The 25,805-nt window shown below is 41.7% G+C and overlaps 7 protein-coding genes across 16 annotated transcripts in view; 3 read left to right on the top strand and 4 right to left on the bottom strand.

Annotated features, from left to right (window-relative positions):
* Window positions 1–1,394, top strand: part of LOC135341435 (calcium permeable stress-gated cation channel 1-like) — a 34,933-nt gene extending 33,539 nt beyond the window's left edge. The window contains exons 20-22 of the mRNA XM_064537990.1: window positions 361–488; window positions 620–703; window positions 940–1,394. Of these exons, the coding sequence (XP_064394060.1) occupies window positions 361–488; window positions 620–703; window positions 940–1,194 (467 nt within the window). The 3' untranslated portion in view covers window positions 1,195–1,394. The remainder of the gene's footprint in view (window positions 1–360; window positions 489–619; window positions 704–939) is intronic.
* A 260-nt stretch (window positions 1,395–1,654) lies between these two features.
* On the bottom strand, window positions 1,655–10,223 carry LOC135341441 (hypoxia-inducible factor 1-alpha-like). Its single transcript, XM_064537998.1, has 12 exons — window positions 10,114–10,223; window positions 9,725–9,975; window positions 8,082–8,143; window positions 7,742–7,831; window positions 5,928–6,128; window positions 5,764–5,815; window positions 5,424–5,550; window positions 5,082–5,188; window positions 3,450–3,597; window positions 3,014–3,308; window positions 2,556–2,759; window positions 1,655–2,291 (listed from the first exon to the last, which is right to left on the bottom strand). The coding sequence occupies exons 1-12, from the start codon at window positions 10,137–10,139 to the stop codon at window positions 1,869–1,871; spliced, it is 1,986 nt and encodes a 661-aa protein (XP_064394068.1). The 5' UTR covers window positions 10,140–10,223; the 3' UTR covers window positions 1,655–1,868.
* A 21-nt stretch (window positions 10,224–10,244) lies between these two features.
* On the top strand, window positions 10,245–11,808 carry LOC135341454 (ankyrin repeat domain-containing protein 49-like). Its single transcript, XM_064538022.1, has 3 exons — window positions 10,245–10,494; window positions 10,581–10,696; window positions 11,183–11,808. Exons 1-3 carry the CDS (start codon window positions 10,446–10,448, stop codon window positions 11,741–11,743), a joined length of 726 nt encoding a protein of 241 aa, XP_064394092.1. The 5' UTR covers window positions 10,245–10,445; the 3' UTR covers window positions 11,744–11,808.
* On the bottom strand, window positions 11,787–14,789 carry LOC135341447 (glutathione reductase, mitochondrial-like). The gene is made up of 10 exons (XM_064538005.1): window positions 14,548–14,789; window positions 14,416–14,442; window positions 14,176–14,264; window positions 13,923–14,128; window positions 13,732–13,786; window positions 13,496–13,682; window positions 13,050–13,314; window positions 12,756–12,887; window positions 12,345–12,478; window positions 11,787–12,115 (listed from the first exon to the last, which is right to left on the bottom strand). Exons 1-10 carry the CDS (start codon window positions 14,677–14,679, stop codon window positions 11,966–11,968), a joined length of 1,377 nt encoding a protein of 458 aa, XP_064394075.1. The 5' UTR covers window positions 14,680–14,789; the 3' UTR covers window positions 11,787–11,965.
* LOC135341448 (replication termination factor 2-like) lies at window positions 14,755–16,811 on the bottom strand. Its single transcript, XM_064538006.1, has 6 exons — window positions 16,675–16,811; window positions 16,524–16,618; window positions 16,071–16,286; window positions 15,936–16,014; window positions 15,631–15,753; window positions 14,755–15,502 (listed from the first exon to the last, which is right to left on the bottom strand). Exons 1-6 carry the CDS (start codon window positions 16,741–16,743, stop codon window positions 14,954–14,956), a joined length of 1,131 nt encoding a protein of 376 aa, XP_064394076.1. The 5' UTR covers window positions 16,744–16,811; the 3' UTR covers window positions 14,755–14,953.
* Window positions 16,812–16,815: 4 nt separating this feature from the next.
* On the top strand, window positions 16,816–23,893 carry LOC135341452 (zinc finger HIT domain-containing protein 1-like). 10 transcript variants are annotated; one of them, XM_064538021.1, is made up of 11 exons: window positions 16,816–16,930; window positions 17,018–17,197; window positions 17,259–17,302; window positions 17,852–17,890; window positions 17,945–18,034; window positions 18,170–18,249; window positions 18,300–18,957; window positions 19,146–19,250; window positions 21,374–21,447; window positions 21,803–22,125; window positions 22,317–22,373. In XM_064538021.1, the coding sequence occupies exons 1-7, from the start codon at window positions 16,906–16,908 to the stop codon at window positions 18,319–18,321; spliced, it is 480 nt and encodes a 159-aa protein (XP_064394091.1). In that variant the 5' UTR covers window positions 16,816–16,905; the 3' UTR covers window positions 18,322–18,957; window positions 19,146–19,250; window positions 21,374–21,447; window positions 21,803–22,125; window positions 22,317–22,373. The 10 variants fall into 10 exon arrangements, with proteins under 10 accessions (XP_064394091.1, XP_064394083.1, XP_064394089.1 ...); XM_064538013.1 differs by lacking the exons at window positions 16,816–16,930; window positions 17,018–17,197; window positions 17,259–17,302; ... (1 more) ...; window positions 17,945–18,034; window positions 18,170–18,249 and adding exons at window positions 22,612–22,818; window positions 22,912–22,966; window positions 23,030–23,082; window positions 23,148–23,202; window positions 23,268–23,893 and having other exon boundaries at window positions 18,798–18,957; window positions 21,959–22,125; XM_064538019.1 differs by lacking the exons at window positions 16,816–16,930; window positions 17,018–17,197; window positions 17,259–17,302; ... (1 more) ...; window positions 17,945–18,034; window positions 18,170–18,249 and adding exons at window positions 22,612–22,818; window positions 22,912–22,966; window positions 23,030–23,082; window positions 23,148–23,202; window positions 23,268–23,893 and having other exon boundaries at window positions 18,798–18,957; window positions 22,318–22,373.
* Window positions 23,874–25,164, bottom strand: LOC135341455 (uncharacterized). Its single transcript, XM_064538023.1, has 4 exons — window positions 24,929–25,164; window positions 24,717–24,815; window positions 24,554–24,614; window positions 23,874–24,423 (listed from the first exon to the last, which is right to left on the bottom strand). The coding sequence occupies exons 1-4, from the start codon at window positions 25,037–25,039 to the stop codon at window positions 23,996–23,998; spliced, it is 699 nt and encodes a 232-aa protein (XP_064394093.1). The 5' UTR covers window positions 25,040–25,164; the 3' UTR covers window positions 23,874–23,995.
* Window positions 25,165–25,805: the final 641 nt, after the last annotated feature.

Genomic DNA, 25,805 nt, shown 5'->3' with positions numbered 1-25,805 from the left:
GTCTACTTCTGAGTCACAGCCTTGACTACTGAGAAAGCACAGAGCAAGAATTTGATTACAGGCTTCAGCTAGTTCAGTTCAATACTGTCAAGCTTACACAACATTTTTGAATTTTATTGCGTGCAATGTACCAAATTTTGTCAAGATGCATCATATCAATTCAAATCTGCTGAGGAAGTAGATTATAAGAATAGTGCCTGGGGGAAGTAATTATATAATATAATTACTGGACATCACCTAGGATACGGACTGAATCAGTAAATAAACGTATATATACTTGTTCGCAGCCTAGAAGCCACGTACATTGTCTTAATTATACCATGACCCCTCCCCCTCACATACACCACCGCACATGCATAGGTCGTTTGGACCCTCGATCTGTACTGATGATGGTCACATTCACTCTAACCTGTGTCTTATGTATTGGAACAATGTTCTTTGGCTGGTTCAAACACTTGATACCACAGCTGCAACTCAGGACAGGGAAAGTATGTCTCCAAAAACGTCTATTACACATAATATACGATAATGATTTCTTGATATGATACATAGCTATATAAGCACTATAATTACATGTAGGTGTGTTATGACATTGGTTTAATGTGATTGGTCATTGCAGGAATATCGAGTGTTTGGTGAGACAAGATCGGGTGGAGATGAGGAAGAGAGCTGTGCAGAAGGGGAGGGTGGGGTGATTGCAAAGGTGAGTGGTACATGTAGTACGATTACTTATGGCTCAGCTATTAGTTTAGTGATGATTTGTTTTTGTTTGTTCGTTTAGTCAATTGGACTACTTATACGTTCGTACGTCTCAATTCAACTACTATAATTATGCATAAATTTTTCTCCTCCGCTCCCACCTCAAGTTGTGCATGCACTCACACCCACCTAACATCACACCCACTCAAATAAATACCCCTCATGCACATTCTCTCACAGGGCTCGTACATTGCTCCCGTTCTGAGAGATGGCCTACCCACTTTATCAGCTGACAATTCCATTACTGGCTTTGGCTATCAATCCTTTGGCAGCACGGACCTCATGGGGAGACGTAGCCCGTCTGTAGGCCCCTCCTCCTCTACAGGGGCTACAACTAGAGCGACGAATCAGATGTCAACACTTGAGAGAAGTGTGAAGGGGGGTAAGCAGAGAGGAGAGGCGGCATTCGGTGAAGGAGCAAAGTATCTTGTATGACAAGAGAGTATAGATACGTGGGAACAATAATACTCGTTGTTTTTGTATGTGTTTTGTACGTATTATTTTGTCAAATCAGCATCAATTTGTGTCTGAACTGTTTAACACTGTATATGTATCATTTCTGTCGGTAATCTATCTTACATTGTGCTTGCTCTAATACCGTATGTTATAGCGGGACATTTTTGTGTAGTGCAAAATCTCACGTTTTTGAGGGCAGAGTAGTTAAAACTAGGATAAACTTCCATGCAACCGTATTTCACATGCAAAGCTCTTGGTGGGCATTCCTGGCATTAAAACGCGAATATTACAATCTATAATTACGAATATTTCTTCTGAGGGGCTCTCAAGCCAAGTAGCAAAAATTTCCTGCTATACAGCATGCATGCACGACAATCAGTACGTGGAGTGTAATTATAATATAGCCAGCTCATGTAGCTAGGAACAACTATATAGATGGTTCATTACAGGTTCACACTTTTTGTTGTATATAAGTAAAACAAAATTATTGGATTATAATTGTTTGGATGGGAAAAAGGTGATGGATAAAAGAAATTAATGAGTACTTGTCTATCTATATACAATGTATGGTCTAGATCTACTAGGAGTCTAGGGAATGTGAGTGTGTGTGTGTGTGTAACTATATGCGATAGTTTGGTGTGTTCGTGTTCCAACTAGAAAACTGGAGGAGGGGCTGTTCCTTTTAGCCATTGGGACCATTGACTGATTCTCTCTGTCTCCTCGGTGCTAGTGCCATGACGACCCGGCATACTCCCTGAGTATCGTAGCCTGGCATCGTTGACTGTACGCTGTGTAACTCCCGTGGTATTCGCAGAATTCATCTTGAAATCAATCGGCTGTTCATTTGTGTACATGACGGTACTGCTGCAGTTCTGCTCATTCATCAGCTCCATGCCAAACGTGTCTGGTGGGTAAATGCTATTAGCTCCAGGATCTTGATATGACGTATAAGAGCAGCTTGCTATTGACACATTCTCGAGGCTCGAGTCAGGACTTAGCCCTTGCTCCAACTTGTACTTGAAGGTGGGTGTGTCTGCCGGAGTGAGCATAGGGGGACTAGGGTACATGCAGCTGGTCTGTGGGTGTGTATGTGTGTAAAGTAAGGTGTCAAATGAATACATGTATTTTGCACACATGAGGTTACAAGCCACGTATAAGCTACTAACTGTACAAACTCATCAAGTGATATGCCCAGTTGCCTTCAGACCCCATTTTACATGTACATCACCGCCCATTATAATATACATGCATGTAGTTGCTCAGCATACTTGGTAGCTAAAAGCATAGCTATCTAAAACTCATATCTACGACATGCGTGTCATATATACGTATGTGCTCACCTCAGCATATGGGGTGTAGGGTGGACTCAGCTTGTAGGACTGAACATGGACAGAGTCGTTAAGGTCTCCAACCAGAGGACTCTGTTGGGTCATGTGACTGTCAGGTGATCCTCCCATCATCTGGCCCTGTGTCATGTTACTTTCAGGTGAACCGCAATAGCTGCTGTTGGAGTTTGGAGGACTGGGCAGAGTGAAAGGATTGGCCTGTACGTGTGCATGTACATAATAGTATCAAATCCACCTGTCACAATTGTATACAGTAAGGTATAGGTACACATAGAAACGGGTCAGGTAGAGGCATACATGACTGTATAGTTTCGAATCATCTATGCCCTAGGACTGTACTTGTACCTTCACCTATATAGCCATTGTGATACATGCTGTAGCTACTAAGAGATGCTGTAATCATTGAGAATTAAATTACAGTCTTGTAAGTCTGTAAGTGTACACTCACTCACCATGTATGGTGATGATTGGTCAAAGAGGGCCGAATCAGGGGGTGTGCTCACACCACTAGGGGGGCTGACGTCTCGCTTGATCTGTTGTAGTGGGTTGGGTAGCAAAACCAGTGGCTCAGGGATGGGGCTGGGGGCACTGGGTTTCTCTGCTGTTTTCAAGGGAACGAGAGATGAAATGTTGAGGGTTCCATCAGAAGAAGACACCTCAGTATTGAAGGAGTCGTATTTTTTTAGGTTTTCCTCTCCCGGTTCTCCGTTCTTAATGGCCACCATTCGGTCATCTTCCTCGTCCACCCTGCATTAACGTAATTAAATGCAAGTAAACTATGTGTTAAAAGTAAATTTAATTGCATGCGTATACATGTATAGGATTAACGTCTATACTGGGACAAAGTATATGCATTACGTGCATACTGTGGTGAACACTTTGAGTTACCTCACAACCCATGTGTAGATGACAATGCCCTCTGGCAATTGGTTGCGCTGGTTATACATCATGTAGCTCTTTGACCGCACCCACATCCAGTCTCCCCACCGAGAGAGGATGCGGTAGCAAGGACTGTGTGACTCGCCTCTCGACAGTACTGTGTGTGTGTGTGTGTGTGTGAGTGTAATGAATAAACGTATGCAAGAGGTATAATAATAACAGATTAATTATTATGTGTATACACAAAGAAGTATGTTTCTGGATTGTTTTCCACTTCACTCCTATACTGGCCTAGCTTTGGAGGGAGTTGAATATAAGCAAGCCTTATAAGCACCATCCAAATAATGACTTCGATTACAAAAAATAAAGATTGTACGTACGTAACAAGGGCATAGACCACCCAAAACTTTAAGTAAGGCAATCTGATACCAAGTGGAATTTTAAAATACATATATAAATACATCTTTCTCTCTAAAAAGCCAGTCACAACTTTTGGCTACACCTGTATGCAGTAACCATGCATTCCAGATGCAATCAACATGCATGTTGTTGACATGAACCCCCACAGTCATGTGCCTGGTACTCTGAGGCCATGTTTAACAATTCAATCACATGCCTCTCGTTAGGGAGCCCACTTTGTACTACAAAGGAAGTGGCTAAACATGTTGGGCAGAGACAACAGGAAAGAAGAGCACAAAGGCTCAATGGTTGCTAACTAACACAAAGAGTGAAAACACTGCTGCTACGATTGAATAGTGATATAAATTGCAAGATTTCAACTACGAAAATTCAATTTCTTATAAACAGGCTTCTGCATACCACATCTAGGTACATGTAAGAACGTGTAAGTAAAAAAGTACATGTAAGTAAAAACAGTTCCATAAGTCTTGTTTTTTCAAGGGTGGCCTACAACATGCCACTCACTTGGTGTATATATATTGAATGGAATTATGTAATGCATGCACTCAAATATCTCAATATGCAAACATCATCTGTCGTCACTCATTGTTTGTGTGGGTTGTTTACTAGGACATCTGTGCATGGCTTCTGTTGACGGCTTTATTCCATAGTGAGATGTGGTGGGCAGGTGATAAGGGCCATAAAGAGAAATGTAAAGCCTCGTGTTTAAGTGGCCACTCAGCTTAACAATGGAATTGGCAACACCTCATAAGTTTGCAGCATCTGCTCTAACACTTGAGTTGTATTACATAACATTATAATTATACCTAATCCAATTAGGAAAAACCTGACGTGTTACGGCTACAAAAGCCACTGAAATGTGTGGCACCACCTAGAGATCGATGTAGCATGGTAATTAAATGCAAATAATAGTGAGCTCGTGCAGAGAGCTATTTCATGGAAAACCTATTCTGATGTACAACCTAATATAACTAGAGTACACTAGGTGCTGTAGACATGCACTGTGTTTGTCATTGTCAGCAAACAGCCTAATAGATCACCATGCATTTCAAACATTGTGATGTGGGCTGATCATAAAGCATGCATGTTGTAACCAAAATTGGTCCACCAATTTTATACTGTATGTGATGCAATGGCTGCATAGCCTTATGAAGCGACAACTCTTCAAGGTACCTGTTATTCAACAACTATTATACAGAATACATACACATGCCCACTTACGGTTCATGTGACAGCTGGAGGTGGCTGTGAGGTCTTCTGGGTGAAAGTACTCATAGGCACGCAGTCCAACCATCTCAGAGGGATCGTAACCAAGAATCCAGTATATCCTGGTATATATAATTTAAGTATAAGTATGCAAAAGAGCACATGCACAAACGTCAGTACAGTGTTACAGGAACACATAATTATGTTAATGTGCTTGCTTTGCCAATAATTTGCTACCACATCGATCTACACTGTATACAACATCAGTGATATAAGCTGCCATCAATTATACGTATCGACTAGATATACATTATAAATGTTTTACAGGTTATAGAACGAATTCTGAACAACATTCACCTCCTGTCCAGGGACTTGTACGAGAGGTCTAGCGAGTGTTTGGACTTGAAGAAAGTTCCAACCACCATCTCACGAATTTTGTTGGTGTTTGCCAGCTTACAGAGTGCAACAAGGCCGATGAACTGACCTGTAGGTGGTGTGTGTGTGTGTGTGTGTGTGTGTGTGTGTGTGTGTGTGTGTGTGTGTGTGTGTGTGTGTGTGTGTGTGTGTGTGTGTGGTGTGCATGGCGGGCATTGAGGTATGAATAGTGAAGGTTCTTAGCTGATAGTCAGATGTGTACACACAGAGAAACCCTATAACAATGCATGAATGCCAATGAGTGCATATTATACATACATACCTTTCCGTGGTCCACTCTGAGCAAACTTGAGGTAACAGGAACAGTAGACAGGCTGGGTAAGGAGGAGACGTTCTCTGTATTATATGCTTACAATTAGACTACTGACACAGGCTACATAATAATTTACACAGAGGATTTACAAAAATAATTGCATTCATTCTCACCTTGAAGTTCGAGCACCTTGTAATGGACCTCACACTGGGGGTAAATGCACACCTCATCCTAACGAGGAATTTTCTTCGTAGGGGGTCACTTTGGTCCAATACCTGCTCCGAGTCCTGTCCCTGTGTCCGGAACACGCTGCCTAGCTCGTTGCAATCCTGGGGGTGGAGAATGTCCCCCACATTGACGCCAATCACGTCCACCTGGAGGGTGTGGTTAAAGTTAATATAGTGACAACAGTGTGTTGTAGGCTGGGAATGTGTGAACTGAAAACAGACAAAAGTAAATATATGTTGCAAGACTCTCAATTAGGCTGCAAACCTTTCAACAGAACAATAACAAAATTGAAATCCCTATCAATGTGAGTACACAAGATACACTTCAGTCAACAGTATGTACGTACGTATGTACGTGTTTGACTCATTAAAAGTACCACAAAGCAATGTAATTAGTCTCGCTGTATTGGCCCAATTCCAACTAAACAACAACAACAGCTCAAATTAAACAAGACGAAAAACCTCAACTCAACACTTTTTACACCCACCACTTCTGTTCTATCCACATATAGAGTGTCTACCAAATGTGTGGGGGTAGGGTGAGGCTATCCACATAAGTGATCGAGCCAAAAATGGGGGCAGCTTAGAATTCTGAAAAATCAAGAAACTCATGTGACAGTATGTTATAGCCAATTCTACGCATCCCACAACGGGTGAGGCTAGTCCACAAGTGTCCTTATTGGGACTCAATAACAGGAAACTGGCAACTACTGCTAGGAGAGCAGTAAACAATCGTTATCCATACCCTACATAGAAATACAAAAACACTTGACGTCAGTACCACTGCAGGATTAAAATAAATCCTTCCAGGCTTGGACATAAATAAGAACAGCTAGCTATAGTCATCCTGAATCAATGCAACTTGACTATCTATACTCTTAGAATGATTAAGAGTCTTTCATGCTATTTCATCATTACCCTCTGGTACACTAATAAAGGAGATGGGTAACTTAAGCCATATGATGTTCAAAAGTGAAAGGGCTTCCAATTTCCAGACAGATAGTCCCCCACCTACACATTCCCAGACCAAGCTAACCATGAGAAGCACTGGTCGTACTGACTGAATGGACACCCATATCCCCATATCCTACACCCACTATGTTGATAGCTAAGGTCATCCACTTGGTATTGTGAGGATGATAAAATTCTCACGGACTATAATGAATCACAATCGACCACATAAAAGAAGTTGATAGTGATACTAGCAGGATGTACTCTATGATATCAAAGCAATGCTAGGTACGCCAACACATACTCTTCAAAGGACACACACTGAGAACAACAAGTCATTTGGAATGGGGACTGTCAATTAATTTAAACTGAGTAGCTTTAATACACATGCCATAATTAGGTCTTGTTAGGGTGTATCCTAACAGGAAAAAGTGATATCATTATGGAGGAAAACTATGACCTTGACTTTGACCAACAGTTGTTTTATGTGTTTTTATGTCAGCTGGAAAACAGGAAATTTGTTAGTGGGGGTTTAATTTTTACTTGTCTTGAGTGGTGATTCTGGTGAACACTTCACCACAGAGCTTCCTTATGTGGTGGATAGGATCCTATTTCTGATTAGCTAGACAACCACACTCTTTCCTGTGGTGTCCATAGAAACACCACAGTTGGCCAGCACCCAGCACCTACTAACATTACCACAGGGAGAGTTTTGGAACTTACAATACTTATAATAACATGGTGGTTGGTTGGTTGGTCTAGCCACTCTGCCTGGCCCAATGACTACAATATTAAGGATATAGCTGTACCTGTCTCAATCCCAGATATTGCGCGATGGTTTCGGAACTGTACAAAACTTGTCCGTCTGCTGAGAACACCATTACAAAGCCGTCCACTGCCTGAGGGGGGTGGGGTGAGGAATTGCACATAAGATAAAACACAAGCTACAGTGGACAGGTAAGAGCAAAACTATGCATTGCTAAACTGTTTACACAATAGATGAATTATGTAAGAGCCAATACAATCCAGTCTCACACTATCAAATTACCCACTGTCTGGGGCAAAATGGAATTAAAATTTCTAGGATTGAACAACCACTTTGATCATTACCACAGAATGCTTCAGGGGCTTACTGTAAGTGGGTCTTACCTGCATCACATCTTTGGAGAAGTTTGGCAGAATGTCAGTGATACTTGGCTCTTGGGGGACCTCTGTGTGTGTGTATGTGTGTGTTTGTGTGTGTGTTTGTACAGTTATAAAGGAGTGTGTTAGAATGGAGCACCTTGCAGAAACTCTATCATCATACACTATACACATGCAGGTGTATGCAACAGGGAAAGGCATAACAATCCAAAGGAACAATAAACAGACAAAGGAACAATAACATATTTCCTCCTCTGTAAGGAAAGGCCCTTATCTGGGTCGTTTTCAAGATGAAAATAATAATGTGCAACATCAGTATTTGTACCTCATTCAAACATATTCTGAGAAACAGCCGTATATAAAGAAGCCAAATGTGCCATGGTAGGCTTCTTAAGTGTAGGAGTTTTGGGAATTTTGTAGAAATGGAAGGCATACTATTATGAAGTCATGCAAACATCGACACATACATAAACACAATGCTTGCTTGGTCTATATAGCTAACAGTGTATGGGAACCGGCTGTTGTTTATGCCACTTAGAATAGTAGACCACTAAGGCTTCCTTTGGCAAACAGGTAAGGCAAAGATCCAGACACTGCAGCCTTATATACGCTAAATTAACCAAATACTGGTACACTAATTACTGAAGCTACTAATTAGGACAACAACTGCAAGCTGTTTTTCATAGTACAAAATGGTCGCTTTAATTGTCACAAACAGGTTACGACAATATGTTAGTGAATAAATCAGCAAGTGCTGGCCAATGACTTAAGAGTAAACTTCCTCCCTTCTACATTCAGCAGAGGATGTACCTCCACAATACACAGTTGCTGTTGGAACTAACCAATCACTATATACATAAGAAGGCAAAGCGGATGCAAAATGATGCAATGTGACCCTACAACTGCCAACTATCACATAGAAACAACAGTTGCCTATATACCACTTTTACAAGCAAAACAGACTAAATTATTATACAGCCAGATATTTCCCAGGGTTCGTTAGCTCACTATCGATAAAAGCCATATTAACAATTAAAAAATCTCCCAAAAACTAGTGATAGCCATAATGGTAAATCTATAATGCAGGGGATGATAATTATATAGGAGGGATCTTTCACTCATTGTGAAAGTATATGAAGTGTGAAATGAAGGTACAATGACCCTGTAAATGTAGGACTGAATGGTGAGTTGAAACCAAGATGGCCTTCGTTGTTTTGAAAACTATAGGTGAAGCTAGTCGAGATAGCTATATACCGTATTACTAGAATATTTTGCGGGTGAAATTGAACCTTGAAAAATTGACCCTTTGCAATCTAACTATTGCGTTCTGGCAAGAATCGTGTGTAATTACCAGTAGTACATTTAGGTTTTGCGAATTGATCAACACTCGCAAAGTTCGCATACGTTTGATACTCGTAAACATTCCAGTAAAATACGGTAGACACACAAATAGACAACCCAGACCTCAGGCAATTAACATCTTAGCATAATCTTCACAGCCAGAACTACAAAGGATATACAGTGTATAGGATAGCTACAGTGTCAGTATACCATGGCGTCTATTAAAATGTTCACTATAATTATGAATATGCAGAAGAGAATAATTACATGATAAGCAATTATGTGATAAATTCGTTTGTACTACCCACCTGGAACACATTGCTCTTCCCCAATGGGAGAGCTCTCCTCCTCTTCATCAGTCTCAGTCTCAGGTGGTTCCTCACCGCTCTCTCCAATAAAAGTACGCAGTTTCATAAAGTTGATGGCCACTCGGAGAACAGATGCTTTGTCCAGGTCTTTTGCATGTTCTTTGGTCGGGAGAGTTTGAGCAATTTCTGCAAATGTGTCATTTTCTTTCTGTCTTCTAGTGTGAGCCATGCTTTTCACCTTCAATATTGGTCTGCATGTGAGAGTGAGTGCAGTGTAGAGTGGTGCAATGATGTGTACACAGTACAGTATCAATAACTACAGACTTTTTATAGGCCAGCTAGCCATATCATCATTGAATGGTGCATGAATGTGAAATCATCTTACTTACCTATTCAGCTCTGCAGAATCGTCCATACTACTTTAGAAAACTCTTTGCAATTTACTTGTTTAGCTACAGATTCTCTAGAAACGTGGGTGCAAACATGTTTTATAAGCGAGTGTTGACGGATGTTACGTAGTGTTTCAATACCACAACCTTCCTGTGACGAACATGGTCATCCACAGGGCTGCTTTGCCTGTTGTGTCCTGATCAGTAACTGCTGTGTCTCACCAGTGTCGTCCTCATTGTCAGTAGTGGATGTGGTTGTGTCTAGACTAGATCTATATGCATAATCTTTGACAGGGAACCTGAGCTTCTTCAGCACAGTCACGACTGCTCCCATGGATATGGCCACCTACGAGCTTGAGAACACTGAGCCGAGTTTAACATGTACGACATTTCTTATAAATAACCAAACTCTCCTTGAATTTATAGGATAGCTAAAAATTTATATCTTCTTGCAATCCTTGCTGCAGGTGATGTTCCGTATGACCCGGATGTATTTGACTCGATGGCGGTGATCAACTCGGAGCTGTGGAACGAGGGAGATGAGGACGAGACTGATGCTACCCTCACCGACCTATTGCCGCATGTGAGCACCTCAAATAATTAGTGATAATGGTGTTCATAATATTACCTGGACAGGGGCGTAGGAAGCATGTGCGCTCCAGGTGCTAGAGCACCCCCTTGTCTCAGCTACCTTTAGTTGCTCCATGAACAGCAATAGCTAGATAGATAAACCAGCACCCCTTACAAAAATATCTTCCTACACCTCTGGTGGATGGTTTAAATACTCACTATATTCTGTGCAGATATTAGCAAATTCCCCCCAAAATTCGGGCCCCATGAGCAACGTCTAGCTACATTGAGCTATGCTGCCTTTTGTGTTTGACCTCAGGCTTAATTAGTAGGACCAATGCTGGTTCCCTTCCTAAAATTATACTTCACATTTCACGTGTAATTCGATTCGAACATAAATGCAGTAACTAGATCTAGTCATTTTGAGGCTACAATTGAGCAATCTGAACGTATCTGTACTATTGTCACTATAATCGTCTACCCCCCCCCCTCTGCACAGGGCGTGTCTGGCCTCTCCACAGAGTCTCTCCAGTCCGTGTTCCTGAGAGCAGCTCAGACGGGAGTACTAGAAGCAGTCACACTCATCCACGAACATTGCGGCCCCAGCATTATACACACTACTGACGAGGACAGCTACACAGCTCTGCATCGAGCCTCTTACAATGGCCATACCTCAGTCGTGGAGTATCTCCTAACACACGGAGCTAATGTTGACTCTAGAACTATTGATGGACTAACTCCTCTACACAGTGCGTGCCGGTGGAACAAAGCTAAAGTGGCCTCTCTTCTACTTCAGAACGGAGCTAATATAAACTCTCTGAGTAATGGTGGGCAGACTCCACTTCATGCAGCGTCTTTGAATAATCGAGCCGGGGGCACACTAGAGCTACTGTTGAGGCATAAAGAGTTGAACCCAGCACCAAAGACGGGGCAGGGAGACACAGGTCTTGAATTGGCTGAAAGAAATGGGAAGTATGCGCACCTGTTTCAAATGGTAAACGAGAGTTGTGATCACAGGAAGTTTCTGAAGTCTTACTCACTGAAAGAGGTTACAGACTGACTCTAATTAATTCTGTTGTACGTACTAGCTTGTTTTAGTTAAATCACTTTTCAATTAACACTTCATTGTCATGATTGATACTACTCACTATATATATACATATGGTGATAACGTATATCTCGATATAACCTATCGATCGGTAAGGTACAAAATATTAAAAAGCTATATAGAATTTACACAGTCTATGATGCCCTGAACTAAATCAGTTTTTCCATGAGTTCCTCAACGCAAGGTAACAAACTCCTCAGAGGAGGTGGGGTGGATGGCCACACAGCTGTCAAAGTCGGCCTTGGTGGCTCCCATCTTTATGGCCACTCCAAAACCTTGCAACATCTCATCACACCCTAGGCCAATCACATGGAGACCAATCACCTGCATTACAGATAGTAGAGAGCAAGCAATGGCATAAGGAAATGGCAAACCAGCAGATAAGTACATAGTACAATCCAATCCCAATTACATAACATATCTCTCAGTCTCTCAGTCTACACTAGTTAAGGTAATGTCTGGTGCACACAATAATAAACTATTGAAATTATGCTAGAGGCACATAAAAATGTGGGGTGCTATAAGAACATAGCTCTCAAAGATAAACTCTTACCTTCTCTTCTGGGAGTAGAGTGATGAGTTTCATGGCAGTTTTGGTCTTCCTGGTAGTGACAGCATGATACATTGAGGTGAATGACGACTTGTAGATCTTGAGCTTGTCCTTCCCGTACATCTTCTCCGCCTCAGCTGTGTGTGGGGGAGGGGGCAGTAGGATGTGTGTGTGTGTGTGTGTGTGTGTGTGTGTGTGTGTGTGTGTGTGTGTGAGAGTAGTGGGGATCTAAACTGCAGGTACACGTACTTGAATGTACGTACATTTAATACTCAGTCTACAGGAAATAATAATGGCACAGATAATGATAAAAGAATCTAGAAGTAGGAACCAATCAATTAGCTGTGATCCATAGGCCTAGCTAGTAGCCTTTTGCATGTGCTAGTAGGCTACATTTCCTGAGAGTATTGTTACCTTCGGACAGGCCCACAGTGCCAATGGTGGGGTGAGAGAAGACGACAGTGGGGATGTTGCTGTAGTCAAGCTTGGAGTTAGGTTTGTTCTCAAAGAGCCTATGAGCCAGCTTTCGGCCTGCTGCTATGGCAACTGCAAAAAAAGAGAATTTAACAATGAGAGTGTGATTTAGGCCCACTGTGGAATTAACCACAGAGTGGAAGTCACGTACTAATGGCTAACGAAACCTTATTTCCAAGATGCTAATATAAGAAGCCTCGTATTGCATTGTCTACATTTACCACATTCACGCACCTGGTGTGAGCAACTTGTTCCCGGCAATGTCCCCCAAGGCGTAGAGGTTCTTGACAGTGGTGTTCTGGAAGTCATCCACTTGAATGAAACCTCGTCTGTCCAATGTTGCCCCCGTCTTGTCAAAGCCCAGGTCCACCATGTTGGCATTCCTGCCCACGGCCCAGAGGAGAGTGCTCACGTTGGTGATGTCCTGAGCCTTCCCTGCGTCAGTGTGGGGCACCAGAGAAACTGTCAACTCCTCACCAGTCTTGCTCACACTACCAACCTACAGGGAGTGGTCATAGAATTAACCAAATAGTACACACTGTATTGTACTGGTTTGTATTTAGGGGGTTAAAAGGTACATATGAAGGCAATTAGGAGGTAGTCAGAGCTAACCGAGTGAAAAGGTTTAGTAATTTATGTTATGACCACAATTGAATAGTCTAGCATCCACCATCCCTCACCTGGGAGAAGTGTGCAATTTTCACTCCACTGTTCTTGAGCTCCTCCATGAGAGAGTCAGAGAGCATGGCATCAAAGCTACGAATGACTTTGTTATATCGAATCACGAGGGTAACGTCAGAGCCGAGGGTACTGAGGATGCCAGCCAGCTCCACTGCAATGTACCCACTGCCAACCACCACCGTTTTCCTGTAGAGGGAGAGTGAGTGCAAGAGAGACTGTTGTTGTTCCTACTCACTTTGGTAGATCCTCTAGCTCAAAGAACCCGTCACTGGTGATCCCAAGCTCTGAACCTGCAAGGGACACAAAATAGTTGGACCGAATTGCAGCACTCTTTTAGATCCCTATCTACATGTAATAGAGTTCACTTCAATTTAAAACCTCAGACAATTAACCCTTACAGTGCATTAATATTTAGCAAACTCTCACCTGGTGTGTTAGGTGGTATCATGGGCTTGGTCCCGGTGGCTATCAGGATGTGTTTGGCCGTGAGAGTACGATCCCCCACCTTCACCTCAGAGGGACCTGTAAACTGAGCGTGCCCGGAAATGTACTCCACATTGTCCTTCTCCAGGTTGTTGAAATAGATCCCGTTCAGACGTTTGACGTATTCATCACGTGACTTCTTGATCGTGCTGCATGGAGGGTTTGGGATGGAGTAAATTATTAATTCAAAACTTACGGCCAATTGAATTTCCAGTCTGAGACAGTGAATCCGTAGTCAGCGTGGTCATGAAGAAACTCACTGTGCTGGGCAGTGTACCACATCACCTGTATGAAGGAGCAACAAGTAAGTTATCATACATTCCAACAGTCAGTGATGTAGAACTAGAACTAGATCTAGATCTAGATACTTCTTTCTCTAGCTGCATGTTCAGTTCAGCAGCAGTTCAGCAGCAGCCTAGCCAGGCGTAAAATTTACCTTTTTTGGAACACAGCCAACGTTCACCTGCAAACACACAACAAATAAAACGTATAATAAGCGTATAATGAGCAGTATAGAGATGATTGAGAGATTATTGCACAAAATAATGACTAGCTTTATAGTACTCACACAAGTTCCTCCAAGCCGACCATGCTCCACAATAGCCACCTTAGCTCCCAGTTGGCTGGCTCTTCGTGCACAGCCCAGCCCTCCAGACCCGCCACCAATAACTAGAAGATCCAAAGCAGCTTTAGACGCCATCACACAGCAGTTCAGTTTTATGGAGAGCCCTCAAAAAGTTTCTGCTCCTACGTACCTAGGATGCTACAAAGGCCACACCTGGACCCAACATTCTTCAAGGAACACATTACCGGTAGGTAAAGATCACAACAGAAAAATGTAAATAGTAGACTAAGGAAATACATTAGGTAAAGATCACAACATGAATGTGTGGTTGATCGTACAATGTACAACACATGCTCAATACTCACAGTAACTCAATACTCACAGTAACTACATGCCATACAAGAGTGAGCTAAAAATAAGGGTTGTACGTAATCCAGTTTGAAGTTCTCTTGGGTTTTGAGCTTTCTGAGGAGTTGAAAAGCGACTTATACACTTTACGAGCGGACGCGTCTTCAGCAGCAGGCCTGAAAGTAGAATCAACCACTTTGGTCGTCCTCTTAGTAACAGCTGCCACAGAAGAGCCTGATCGGAGCTTACTTCCAGATGCTTGGCTACTTGAACGAAACTTTGACTGCCTCTGTGCCACCGAAACTTTCTTACTACTAGGAGCACCAGATTTTGTCGAAGGTTCTTTAATTTGGCTTTCAATTTTCAGCTTCTTTGCAAGTGGTGGGCTGTCTCTGTTCTCCTCCAAGGACATATCAGTATTGATAGGCTGGGTGATAGCTGAGCTTGGTTCACAAGTAGTAGCCTCCGTGGTGGATGGTAGCAGCTTAGTGTCGCTACTTTCACAACTGGATGCAACACTTAACTCAGTAGAGGTGGACGTGGACGTGGACGTGGAAGTGGAGGTGGAGGTGGAGGAGTCACACTGGACAGTATCGGCCATACGCTTCTTCTGTAGGGGGGAGAATATTAAATAAATGTGAGCATAGCAAGTTCAGTATAGCATTCTCAGAATCGTCTGAGTTCAAGATGTTGTTGAGTTTAGATGTTGTGGTTGACTGGCATGTATCTACATCTCACCTTTGCAGCCTTGGTCTGCTTTGCCAGCTGTCTTTTCTCGAGCATCTTTTCCGTCTGTCTCTTAATGTCCTCCTCAGTTCCATTCATGATCACAATGTCAAATGGTGTGAATGGGGAACCACACTAGATAATTAATACAAAACACAGTCGCACAGTCATTAACAAAACATATAAGATTTACAAAATAATGTTATACAGAGGATTTCAGGTTGGTTGCCTGCTAGTTAAAAGTTGAAGTGCTGCATTTCAACTTTTAACTACAGTCAACCAACTTGAAATCCTCTCTACACATATGTGGGACCCACCTTATGGCATAACTCAGATGGTACTTCCTTCAATGCCTTCTCAGAGAACACACACCCACACCCACGGAGGTAGGCAAACCTGCACAGTAAGGGTAATTACTAAGAGCTCAAAATATCAATTTTAGCATCACTCACCTGTATCGGCCACTCATCTCCAGGCCTGTCACAGGACACACATACTCTGATGACTGCGTGTCATTGTAGCCGTCATCAGCAGCTGTAGCCTTGTAGCCAGGGGTGATGGTGAATTTGAGCTCCACTACATCCTTGAGGCTACGTATGTGTTTGGCTAGGTCGGGTAGGGCTGGTTTGTCCAGCAGGGCAAGCAAGAGGGCCTCCTTATTATACAGCCTACGTAGGAAACACACTTGCTACATGGACAGCTATTGGTATAAGTTATAAAGAGAGCTTACACCTAACTGTATTACTACTAATACACCGGAAACCATTACGGCAGAAACCTTTTAATAATACATTAGTCAAATCATTCTAGGAATTACCAGCACACGAATTAGCCAAATCTCCTATTCTATAAAATGACAATTCTGTAAAAATTAAATGGAGTGCATTCGATTCTCGGACTCACACCTTCCCAGTTCACAAGAGACCACTGGACGTTTTAGATCCTCTGAAGTGAGGGCACAGTGCTTCCACCTGGCGGCCAGCTCAGCATCTTTGTCAGCCTGGGTGAGTTTATAGGGTCAATTTTCAAAATACACAAAGAAATGCATTTAGTTACCTTTTCAGCCTTTTTCTTCAACTTGACCATCTCATCTCGCCTTGGTATGGTTCCTCCATCACATCCCATGTCAGTATCACCCTCTCTGAAGCTTTCTGGCAGATCGAAGAACCAGTAGACACAAAACCTTGTCTGTTGTTTGTTTATCCTCTAATTAGATTTGTGCTGACAGTGCAGTTTGTAGTAGAGAAATGCTGACTCAGCCAACCACGTGGAGTATACACAGTGTGTATGAGTGAGAAGAAGGCCAAAGAAGGTTTGTGTACTTCTATATGATGTGTTATAATAATATATGTGAGGTGAAAATCTGGTTGCTTGTTTTATGGTGGCCATTTTCATGCAGTTCGAACGCGCTCGGCTACGGCTCCTCAGAAGAGGGTGCTGGACGATGCCACTAGGAAGAGGAGACACCAGAGACAGCTGGAGGCACTGGAGAAGGACAACTTCCATGACGACCCTCATGCCATCTATGCACACCTCACCTCCAAGACGAAACTACCAACCTTTGCAGATGGATCAGAAAGTATGGGTGTTGCATTCTTCTGTAATGTATGTACGTTATATTGTTGTCTTCTGCCCTGTAGAAAAGAAAAAGAAGACACGTACTAATGCTGATCATTTCAAACAGGTAAACAGGTAGAAATCAGAGGAGGTTGGACACACGTCATCATTCATGGGACATTTCTAAGGCTTTTGTGCACGATACCATAGATCTGACCAACTGTAAAAAGTTATTGCTACGTCCGAGCTTGTAACACCTGACTAGCTGTATCTGTTGCCTTGTTGGACCAGACTATAGGGTAGAGTATAGTTCAGCGGTGCTGTATATAGCTTTCATTACTGGCGGACAAGAATCTAGTAAACACTCTATGCACTGATAACTCGTCAGAATAGAAGGGATATTTGGGTATCAGCAGGAGCACCTTTATGTGCTCCTGGTATCAGGGAAGCTATACACCCAAAGGAGCCAGGAAGTCCAAAATAGTTGCTCTCAGTCTCTGATACGCTAACAAAACAAGCTAAAACTTCGCATTGAAATTGTTGTCAATAGGCCAGCAATATTTTATTGGACGTAATCGTGTCTAACCTCCTCTGGGTAGAAATGGGTTACCTAGAAATGAGTGTGGAAATGACTTAGGATGTTCAATTTCTTTATTTCCTCTTTATTTCCATACAGAGATTCAGAAAGACGTTCCAATCGTTACTAGAGGAAGTTGTGAGTGATTGAATATCAATTTTATCGTTGCCATGACATTTCTCTTGCTTGTAGCCCCCTGAAACCTATCAGAAGCCATCCTTTGTGACAGCAGCTGCCCCACCATCCAAACTGCCCCCAAGGCACTTCTGTGCTGTATGTGGAGTATCCTCACTCTACGTAGTTTTCTACCTAGCGTTACGTATTATAGAACAGAATTGGCCTGGTTACAAAGCTAGGTTGTATCTATGGTATGTGCAGAATGTAGTGAGCACTTGATTCCTTAACTAACTCTCTCAGTTCTTCTCCAAGTACAGATGTGTCACCTGTGGTGCACGGTACTGCTCTGTCAGGTGTCTGGGTACTCATAAGGACACAAGGTAAAACTTGTTTCAATTCATTGTGATAATTACATCGTTGTATTTTACAGGTGTTTAAAATGGACTGCATGAAACCTTTTTGATCTGATTCAGACTCTGTGTTCTACATTCAAGTTTGTCAATATGTTAATGATGAACTCTTCATAAACATTTATGTGTTAGGATGTGCTCTAATTTATTAATGTAATTTCTATGTGTACTCTCTTACGTACGTATTTTATGTATTCATTAATTTTGATTAGCATTCTTCCATTATACTTCATGAATCCAAGCATTACTTTCGTGAATTTAGTTTTGCCCGATTTGCACCCTTTGCACCAATCTACATGTAACGAATCGTCATGTGTGTCAGGCATTAGGGGATTTTCATCAGTAATAAAACAATGCCAAATACTACCATATAGCAATGGCAATTATCTCCCCTGCATATCCCATATTCACCTCCATAGCTGGTCAATGAATGAGCTCTGTAAAACAGTCCCTAATGAAATAATGCTGGTACAGCAGGTTGTAAGAAGGGAAACCACCTGGGTAATCCCTACCATCCACTCCCTAGGCCCTATAAATGCAACATTAGACCCCACAGGAGACATTTTTTAGCTTTAGCAGTGAGTGAAGAGGAAGATGGAGAAGGCTAGGGGAGAGCTGAGCTGTGTTCATCTGTTGTCCTTTGGCTGGCATGGAAGAGGGTTACCATGGATGTCCTAGGTACTATCTGATGACTGTAGTAGTTTCATCTTCAGAGAGACCTTTCCTGGTATACAATAAATAAAAGTACCTATGTGCTCTCTGTGGGTCTCGATAGAGAGACTATAAATTGTAAGATAATAGTTTATCATTGTAATCGTACGTTCGCTTCTCAAAGATTTTTTTCGGTACCTGCAATTTCTTTGTAGGTTTTAACCTGATATCAAGCACTCTGTAAGGTGGGACTATTGGACAATGCAGCATACACACAGCTAGACTACAAGTGGTGGAGAAGATGAAAATATTTATGTGTGGTAAGTGCTCAGTTCTTGTTTGTTGAGTAATAGTGTTAGGAGACTAGTTATAGGAGATCGACTGTAGTAGCTGTCATGGTCTGACAGGTGTTGCTTGCAGTATTCACAAGACAATGGAACAACCCTTTTGTGTGAATTCAATCAATAGTGTGCCTGTCATAGTGATGTAATTTTCTATGACATACGCCCTCTGCTCAGCTGGTTAATGATTGTCATAGTAACCAGTGACTAGTTAAGTATGTGAGGGGCAGCCTCTTTATGAATCTCCTTTTTAGCTGAATGGGGTGGATAGTGCAGATGCAGTGGCCACATCAAAGAAATGATGAATTTGATAAACAAATCATAAAATCTAAGCCCACAGAATCTTTCAGCTGTCCTGAAACTAATAAGTGTATACATTAGACTGAGTCTGTACTTGTCACTAGTGGTTATTGATCAGCTTTTGCATACAATTGTTTAAGACAAATAATTAATGTATTGCGTAATTAACATAATTATAAAGCCATGGCAGTATACAATTATAGGTACTGTACATATGCCGTTAGGTATAGCTGTGTGTTGTGACCTGTCTGTCGTCCCCTAGTTGATTGGTACTGTACATATACCGTTAGGTATAGCTTTGTGTTGTGACCTGTCTGTCGTCCCCTAGTTGATTGTGTGCTACTGGTCTGTACCTTAAGCGTGAAATGAGTTGATTGTGTGCTACTGGTCTGTACCTCAAGCGTAAAAATGAGCTAATTGTGTGCTACTGGTCTGTACCTTAAGTGTGATAATGACTTAAGCGTAAAAATGAGCTCCTATATTCAGAGGTGCCCATATGTGGGCTTTGTTATGTTGTGTAATATTGCTCATACACGCACAGCTGTTCTCCTGTAGGTACGGGCATGAATATATTTACCAAGAAATCTCAATAATAAACAACTCTTTCCTTGTTCTAACTCTATTGAACTTACTGCTGCATTCCAATAATTGATCAGAGATGAATTCCGATTACCAAGAAACCAGGTGGCCCTCCAACACCCCTCTGTGTTTCGTCTCATGTGACCCCATATAAAATGTGTACTATGGTCTCGTTGGCTGTGCATGTGCATGTGTATATGTATTTCGTTGATGAATAGATTGGATATTTTCTTCCCTACCTCCCACAGAGATTTGAACTATGTACGTGATCATGTGTGTGTCTGAATCCTATTAGCACATTAATGGCCTGAGGCAAAGAAATTTAATTTTGACCATACACTTCTTCCCTGGCCTGAGGCAAAAAAATTATAATAACCTTGATTTCGACCATACACTTCTTCCCTGTTTCTCTGGACTAGTTGAACTTTTTTTTTTATTGTGAAGGCTGTTTAGTAAAATCAGTAGCCTTTGAAATTATTATTTAGATTATGCCTTAATTGCACGTACACACATGCTATACAATGTGTTGTTGGACTATGTTATCTGCTGTGCTTTTATCGTGGTTTGAGGCAATCTTACTGATATTGGCAACCTTCGGTTACAAATAGTAATTATAGTTGGCATAGAAAGCACTGCTATGGTTCTCATTTACAAGGAGCACCTGTTTTTCTGGTATCAAAGATCAAATAATACTTGTACTCCAGCTTTGCGGGAGGCGTTTGCCGAGGTTCTGCCTCATGGTGGTATTTGGTTCACAGGCTATAAAACTGAAGATTAGATGTTATCGCGTGTTTGTGCTGTAATTGCTTATGAAACTGCATGCTGCATGGCTTCTACTTACTGTGTACTCGATGTTTTTTAAAAAGGGGGCGTACATGTGTTTTTAAAACTGCATGTGCATGGCTTCCACGTGCTGACTGTCAAAGTCTGGGAGATCACACTGATTAGTCCATGCATAGAATGGTCACTATTTGCTTCTGCAGGGGTAAGAGTGATTAGTGTGTCGGTCGGTTTGTTGTGTTGGTGGACAAAAAAGGAGCTGTTTGAGCGAACTAGACTCTTTCATAGACTGCTTTAGCTGCTGATAAAACAAAACAGGGGCTGAAAAATAATACCTGAAACTTGTAGGCGATCCTCGATCGGATGTCGTGGATTTCTAGGGTCACGAGCGATTATTCCTTTAAATTATTCCTATTATATAGACGAGTTCACCTCAATTCCAGGTTGCGAGGAAAAGAAAACAAGTGGTCTGTCATGTGCCAGCAATACACTTGCTAATTACACCAACGTGCACTGGGTGAGTGCTCTCCAGAGCATCTTGTTGTACAGTGTACATGTATGATTAAGAAAAATTTTCTGCAAGCTGAAACTGATGCTTACCACATTTACCTCTAGAATTATCATAATTGTGGTTTGATTTCATAGCCTTGGGCAATGCAATGACTAATGTAGCTCGTGGTGAATGTGATTATGTCACACCCCAATCCCATACGATATGTTTATGAATCAGTGTCAGACTCTTTCATCCCTATTGAGCTGTAATTAGTGGCGTCATCATCAATTGCTGAAACATGAATCATGAACACCACCTGTGTTAGTTTTTCTCCCTGAGGTGTTGTTTATCAGCAAACTTATCATGTGACTACCTCCAGCTCGCTTCCTGGTATTCCAGTATGGTTCCTAGAAATGCTGGAAACGCCCACTTCAATTAAGCCTAAAACGTCACTGTTTTATTAATTCATATGAGATGCTATTCAGAGTCATTATCTCCGAGTGTACTTTCAACACATTGTGGAAATGCCGTGCAGTGTGTCGCCTCATTAGCAAAGTATGGGAGCAGGAGTGCAGGACGACTATTTAAAGAGGCCTGCAAATGCTTCAGTTCAGTTCCAGCTGCAAGGAGGTTCCATCAGGAGAAGGAAAATTTTCAAAGAGAAGAAACTCATCTCTACACCAAACCAACCAATACTACAAGGTTTGTTTTGGAGTATTTTCTATTTTGAATTGAGGTTGCTTCTGCTGAATTTTTCGTCCAATTAGCCCAGTGTTGGGTTGAGTATCTCCATGGCTACACCTATCTGCATGCGGTGTAGTACTACTACTAAGAACACTTGATCTTTCTATGATGTGTTTACTGTTTACATGCACTTCTTGAAAATACTACAGGACTCACCACTTTGAGATTATCTGATCCAGTTCTTCTAGCAACAACTATCAAAATAGGTATGTACTGCACAGCTATTCAACTCCTGCTTGCATATCTCAATGCAGTGCAGCTTAAAATCGAATCTGATGAGATCAATATATAGAGTGTATTCATAGTAGTTGGATTAGATCACCTGCTGCAGATTGTATGTCATTGTGACTTCCTTGCAAACTTCTTTCTTACCCGTTGCATGCAAGGCCCCAAAAATGTGTTCAAATCCTCTGTAGTATTATCTCATTATTTTCCAATGTACAGAAAATGAGTGGAAGAAAATTCTCAATGAAAAGCAAGCTATGTGTGGGTGTTGTGGCAACTGTCGCTGCAGCTGTAGCCATAATTTGCTTCGTATCTCTAAGCCACCCTGTCTCCAGTTCAGTAGCAGAGGACAACGCCATAGTCAATCACAAGAGATCGGTGGAGTTTGAATCACAAGATAACTCCTTTGCTGCATCTGAGCCTAAGGTAAAATTTGCTCTGTCATGTGGTTAAGCTCATTGCGTTAAGTAGATTCATAACCAAATTGTTTGAGTGAATTTTATTGTCCTTTGCTCTCAGGTTAACAAGCGTAGCCGTCACCAGAGAGCCGTACCATTGACTAGAGGAGGCACAAGTAAGTGGCTAACACTGTGTACGTGTATACTACCCAGTGTAATGTGTTTTCTTTGTTCTAAAGGTTCAAGCAGTCACTCCACTAATGAGGTCAACTGTTACAGCTACGAAAATGATGTAAGGAAACATTTCTGGAATGCAAAATGCCAGTATACTAATGATCTTCTTCTTCCCATTTTTAGACTATTCCTGCTGCACATATCAAAGGTCGTGGTCGTTTTGACAAGCCCGATGGATGTAAGTACTTAATATTTTTAAGTGGCTTAATATATTGTATTATACACATCTTTTTTCATCCACAGCTTCCATGATACCTGGATACAAACAGAAGTGGACATGTTCAGACATAGACCCTCATAAGCCAAACCACCTTGTTCATGCGTTTGTCGATGGAGGGATGAGTTTTGATCATTTAGAGAAAAAACTGCACGTTCCAAAGTGCGGGTACTATCATATATCCAGTCAGATTTTGTTCGAGTACGTTTCTACTAGGGTTAATAGTTATGCTAATGTCAAGCACCTTCTCAAGTTCATGCGAAACTGTCAAGACTGGACAGAAGACAATGCTCTCTTGGTAATGGGCCTAGCAACTGTTCACTCTGGAAATGCCACCACTACCTTTGCTAGTGACATTGTTAAGCTCTGCCGAGGTGGTACGGTGTGGGTGGAGATTCCTGAGACTCATAACAATGATCTGTTTCCGAGAGGAGACGACCATGCCACGTTTCTGACAGCTGTTCTTGTTACCGAGACTTCCTGCCACTGGCCCCCAAAGACAACTATGGACAACCCAGACCATAGTCACGATCAATAAACTAAACTCTATGCACACTTTTATATTATTGTCTTGTACTGAAATGTCTTGTAATAGTGATAATTATCTGCACTTTTTGTGTCAATTATGCAAATTAAAAGTCAACTTCAAATATTTTTTTGCAAGCAATACAATTATACAAACATAGATATAATTAACAGACTGTAGCTACTGTACAAACACAACACAGTTACATGAAACTATAGTGAGGTAATGCTACTGATTGCAGTTAAGTGCTCGAACAAGATGTGCTGAGAAGAATGTTCCGTCTCGTTTACCGTATGGGCAGCATGCTCGATTTGATCCTGTTGGAATCTTAACATAAATGGTACCCCCTGCGCAGATTTTGAACAGCCTCCCTGTGAAGGTGGTTGCGACCCACTCGGTTGTATCAGTGGTGGCATAGGCATTGGTGCGAATCTCTCTGCTCCCATGGGGGCAATTAGTCTCAACGAAAAGCTGATGTTGAGCATATATCGATGGTTTCCCTGCAGTGTATTGTCCAAATTGTACTTGGCTGGAAACGTAGTAGTAGCCACATTCTGGGACGTATAATTTCTTGTTGTCTTGCCTGAAAATCATCCCTCCATCAACGAATGCACTCTCTCGATCACAACGCCAGTGGGTGTTACGGTATGCTTCGTCTGCAAAGGAATTGCAAAATTAAAAATGTAGTTGACTAACATCTAAATTGCAGCGTATATATATTGTTGGTGACTAACATCAAAATTATAGAGTTACTATATTCAGTGCCATATCGACGTATCGACTTACTTGATGGGTCCTGAGTACTCCATAGCTCAGAGAATCCAATTATGTGAGCAGCAGGGAAAGACTGCATGTTAGGAATATTTTTTGGGTAATTTCCATCATAAAATGCAGCAAAACAATGCCTAGGGCATCCCCTGAAGCGTTTATATAGCATTCCTGTACTCACATTGTTTGTTTTCGTTGAGTTACAAGGTGTGGCATGCCCTCTGGATCTGCCGTAATTTGGCGTCCTTCTTTGTACAATAACAACTTCATCTTCCGTCACCTGTGAAAAAAGGAAACCATCCTAAATTACTATTTGACCTGAGTCAGCATGCATGCACTCTCGTGCACATTCCTAACACATGCATTTTGAGCCATTGTGAGGTTTTATCTCACCGGTAATTTTTGCTTGAGCTCCTTTGCAGAATCATCCTTCACGGAAGGTGCAGCTGTAGCAACAGCTACGAAGAGAGCAACCAGTAGTATTAGCTTCGGAGAGCAGGTCATGATTCCTTGATCGGTGTGATGAGCTTGAAGAGATTTGTTGACTTGGTAAGACTTGTTTTTTGTAGAGCAGCTGCTGGTCTGACTCTTCTCAATTGTTTTCTCTCTTTTATAGTCATTGCCCTACTCGCTCTGGATGTGGGAGGCTTTGGGAGTAGTAGTTAATGCATTCAGCTGTCAGGAATTACAGAGAAGAGCGGTGTTTGTGTACAGGGAGAGTGTGGGGTTTAGTTTGTGGTCAAATGGTTACTACCAGATAGTGTGCTTTCAGTGTTCCTGAAAGAATGCACACACATACATCTCTGGTGGTGTCCAACGTATAAACATGTATGTTAATTATCACGCTTTTACTTCCTATAAAATACCAAATAACTAATGATAAGGTTTGTTTTGCTAACAGTATCGATTATTAGTTTTCCCCATAATTTCTATCAGTATATTTTATAGCAATTGCCGTCCCATTTCCACTATCCACCATTCCCAATGCATTCAGTACCTACACGTAACTTCCACTTTCAAATATAGGATTAGAATGCTTACTCATTATTATCGGTTAGTTGTTTGTGCCTTTGATTCAACCCACTGTTTCACTTAAACTGTTTACAGCTTGCAGCAAATTTGGGAAATTGCATATCAGTTCTGATAGTATGTAGGGAAGTATGACTGTGTAATTTCCGACTGATAGTTAGGTTGCAATTGTCGTCTTAATAGATATATACATGTATCAGCTATATAATTATTCATAAGTTCCATTTGGTATAGACTAGCC

Source organism: Halichondria panicea, chromosome 9 (genome assembly GCF_963675165.1).
Source record: "Halichondria panicea chromosome 9, odHalPani1.1, whole genome shotgun sequence".
NCBI lineage: Eukaryota > Metazoa > Porifera > Demospongiae > Suberitida > Halichondriidae > Halichondria > Halichondria panicea.
This window is presented reverse-complemented; position numbering and strand designations above follow the sequence as displayed.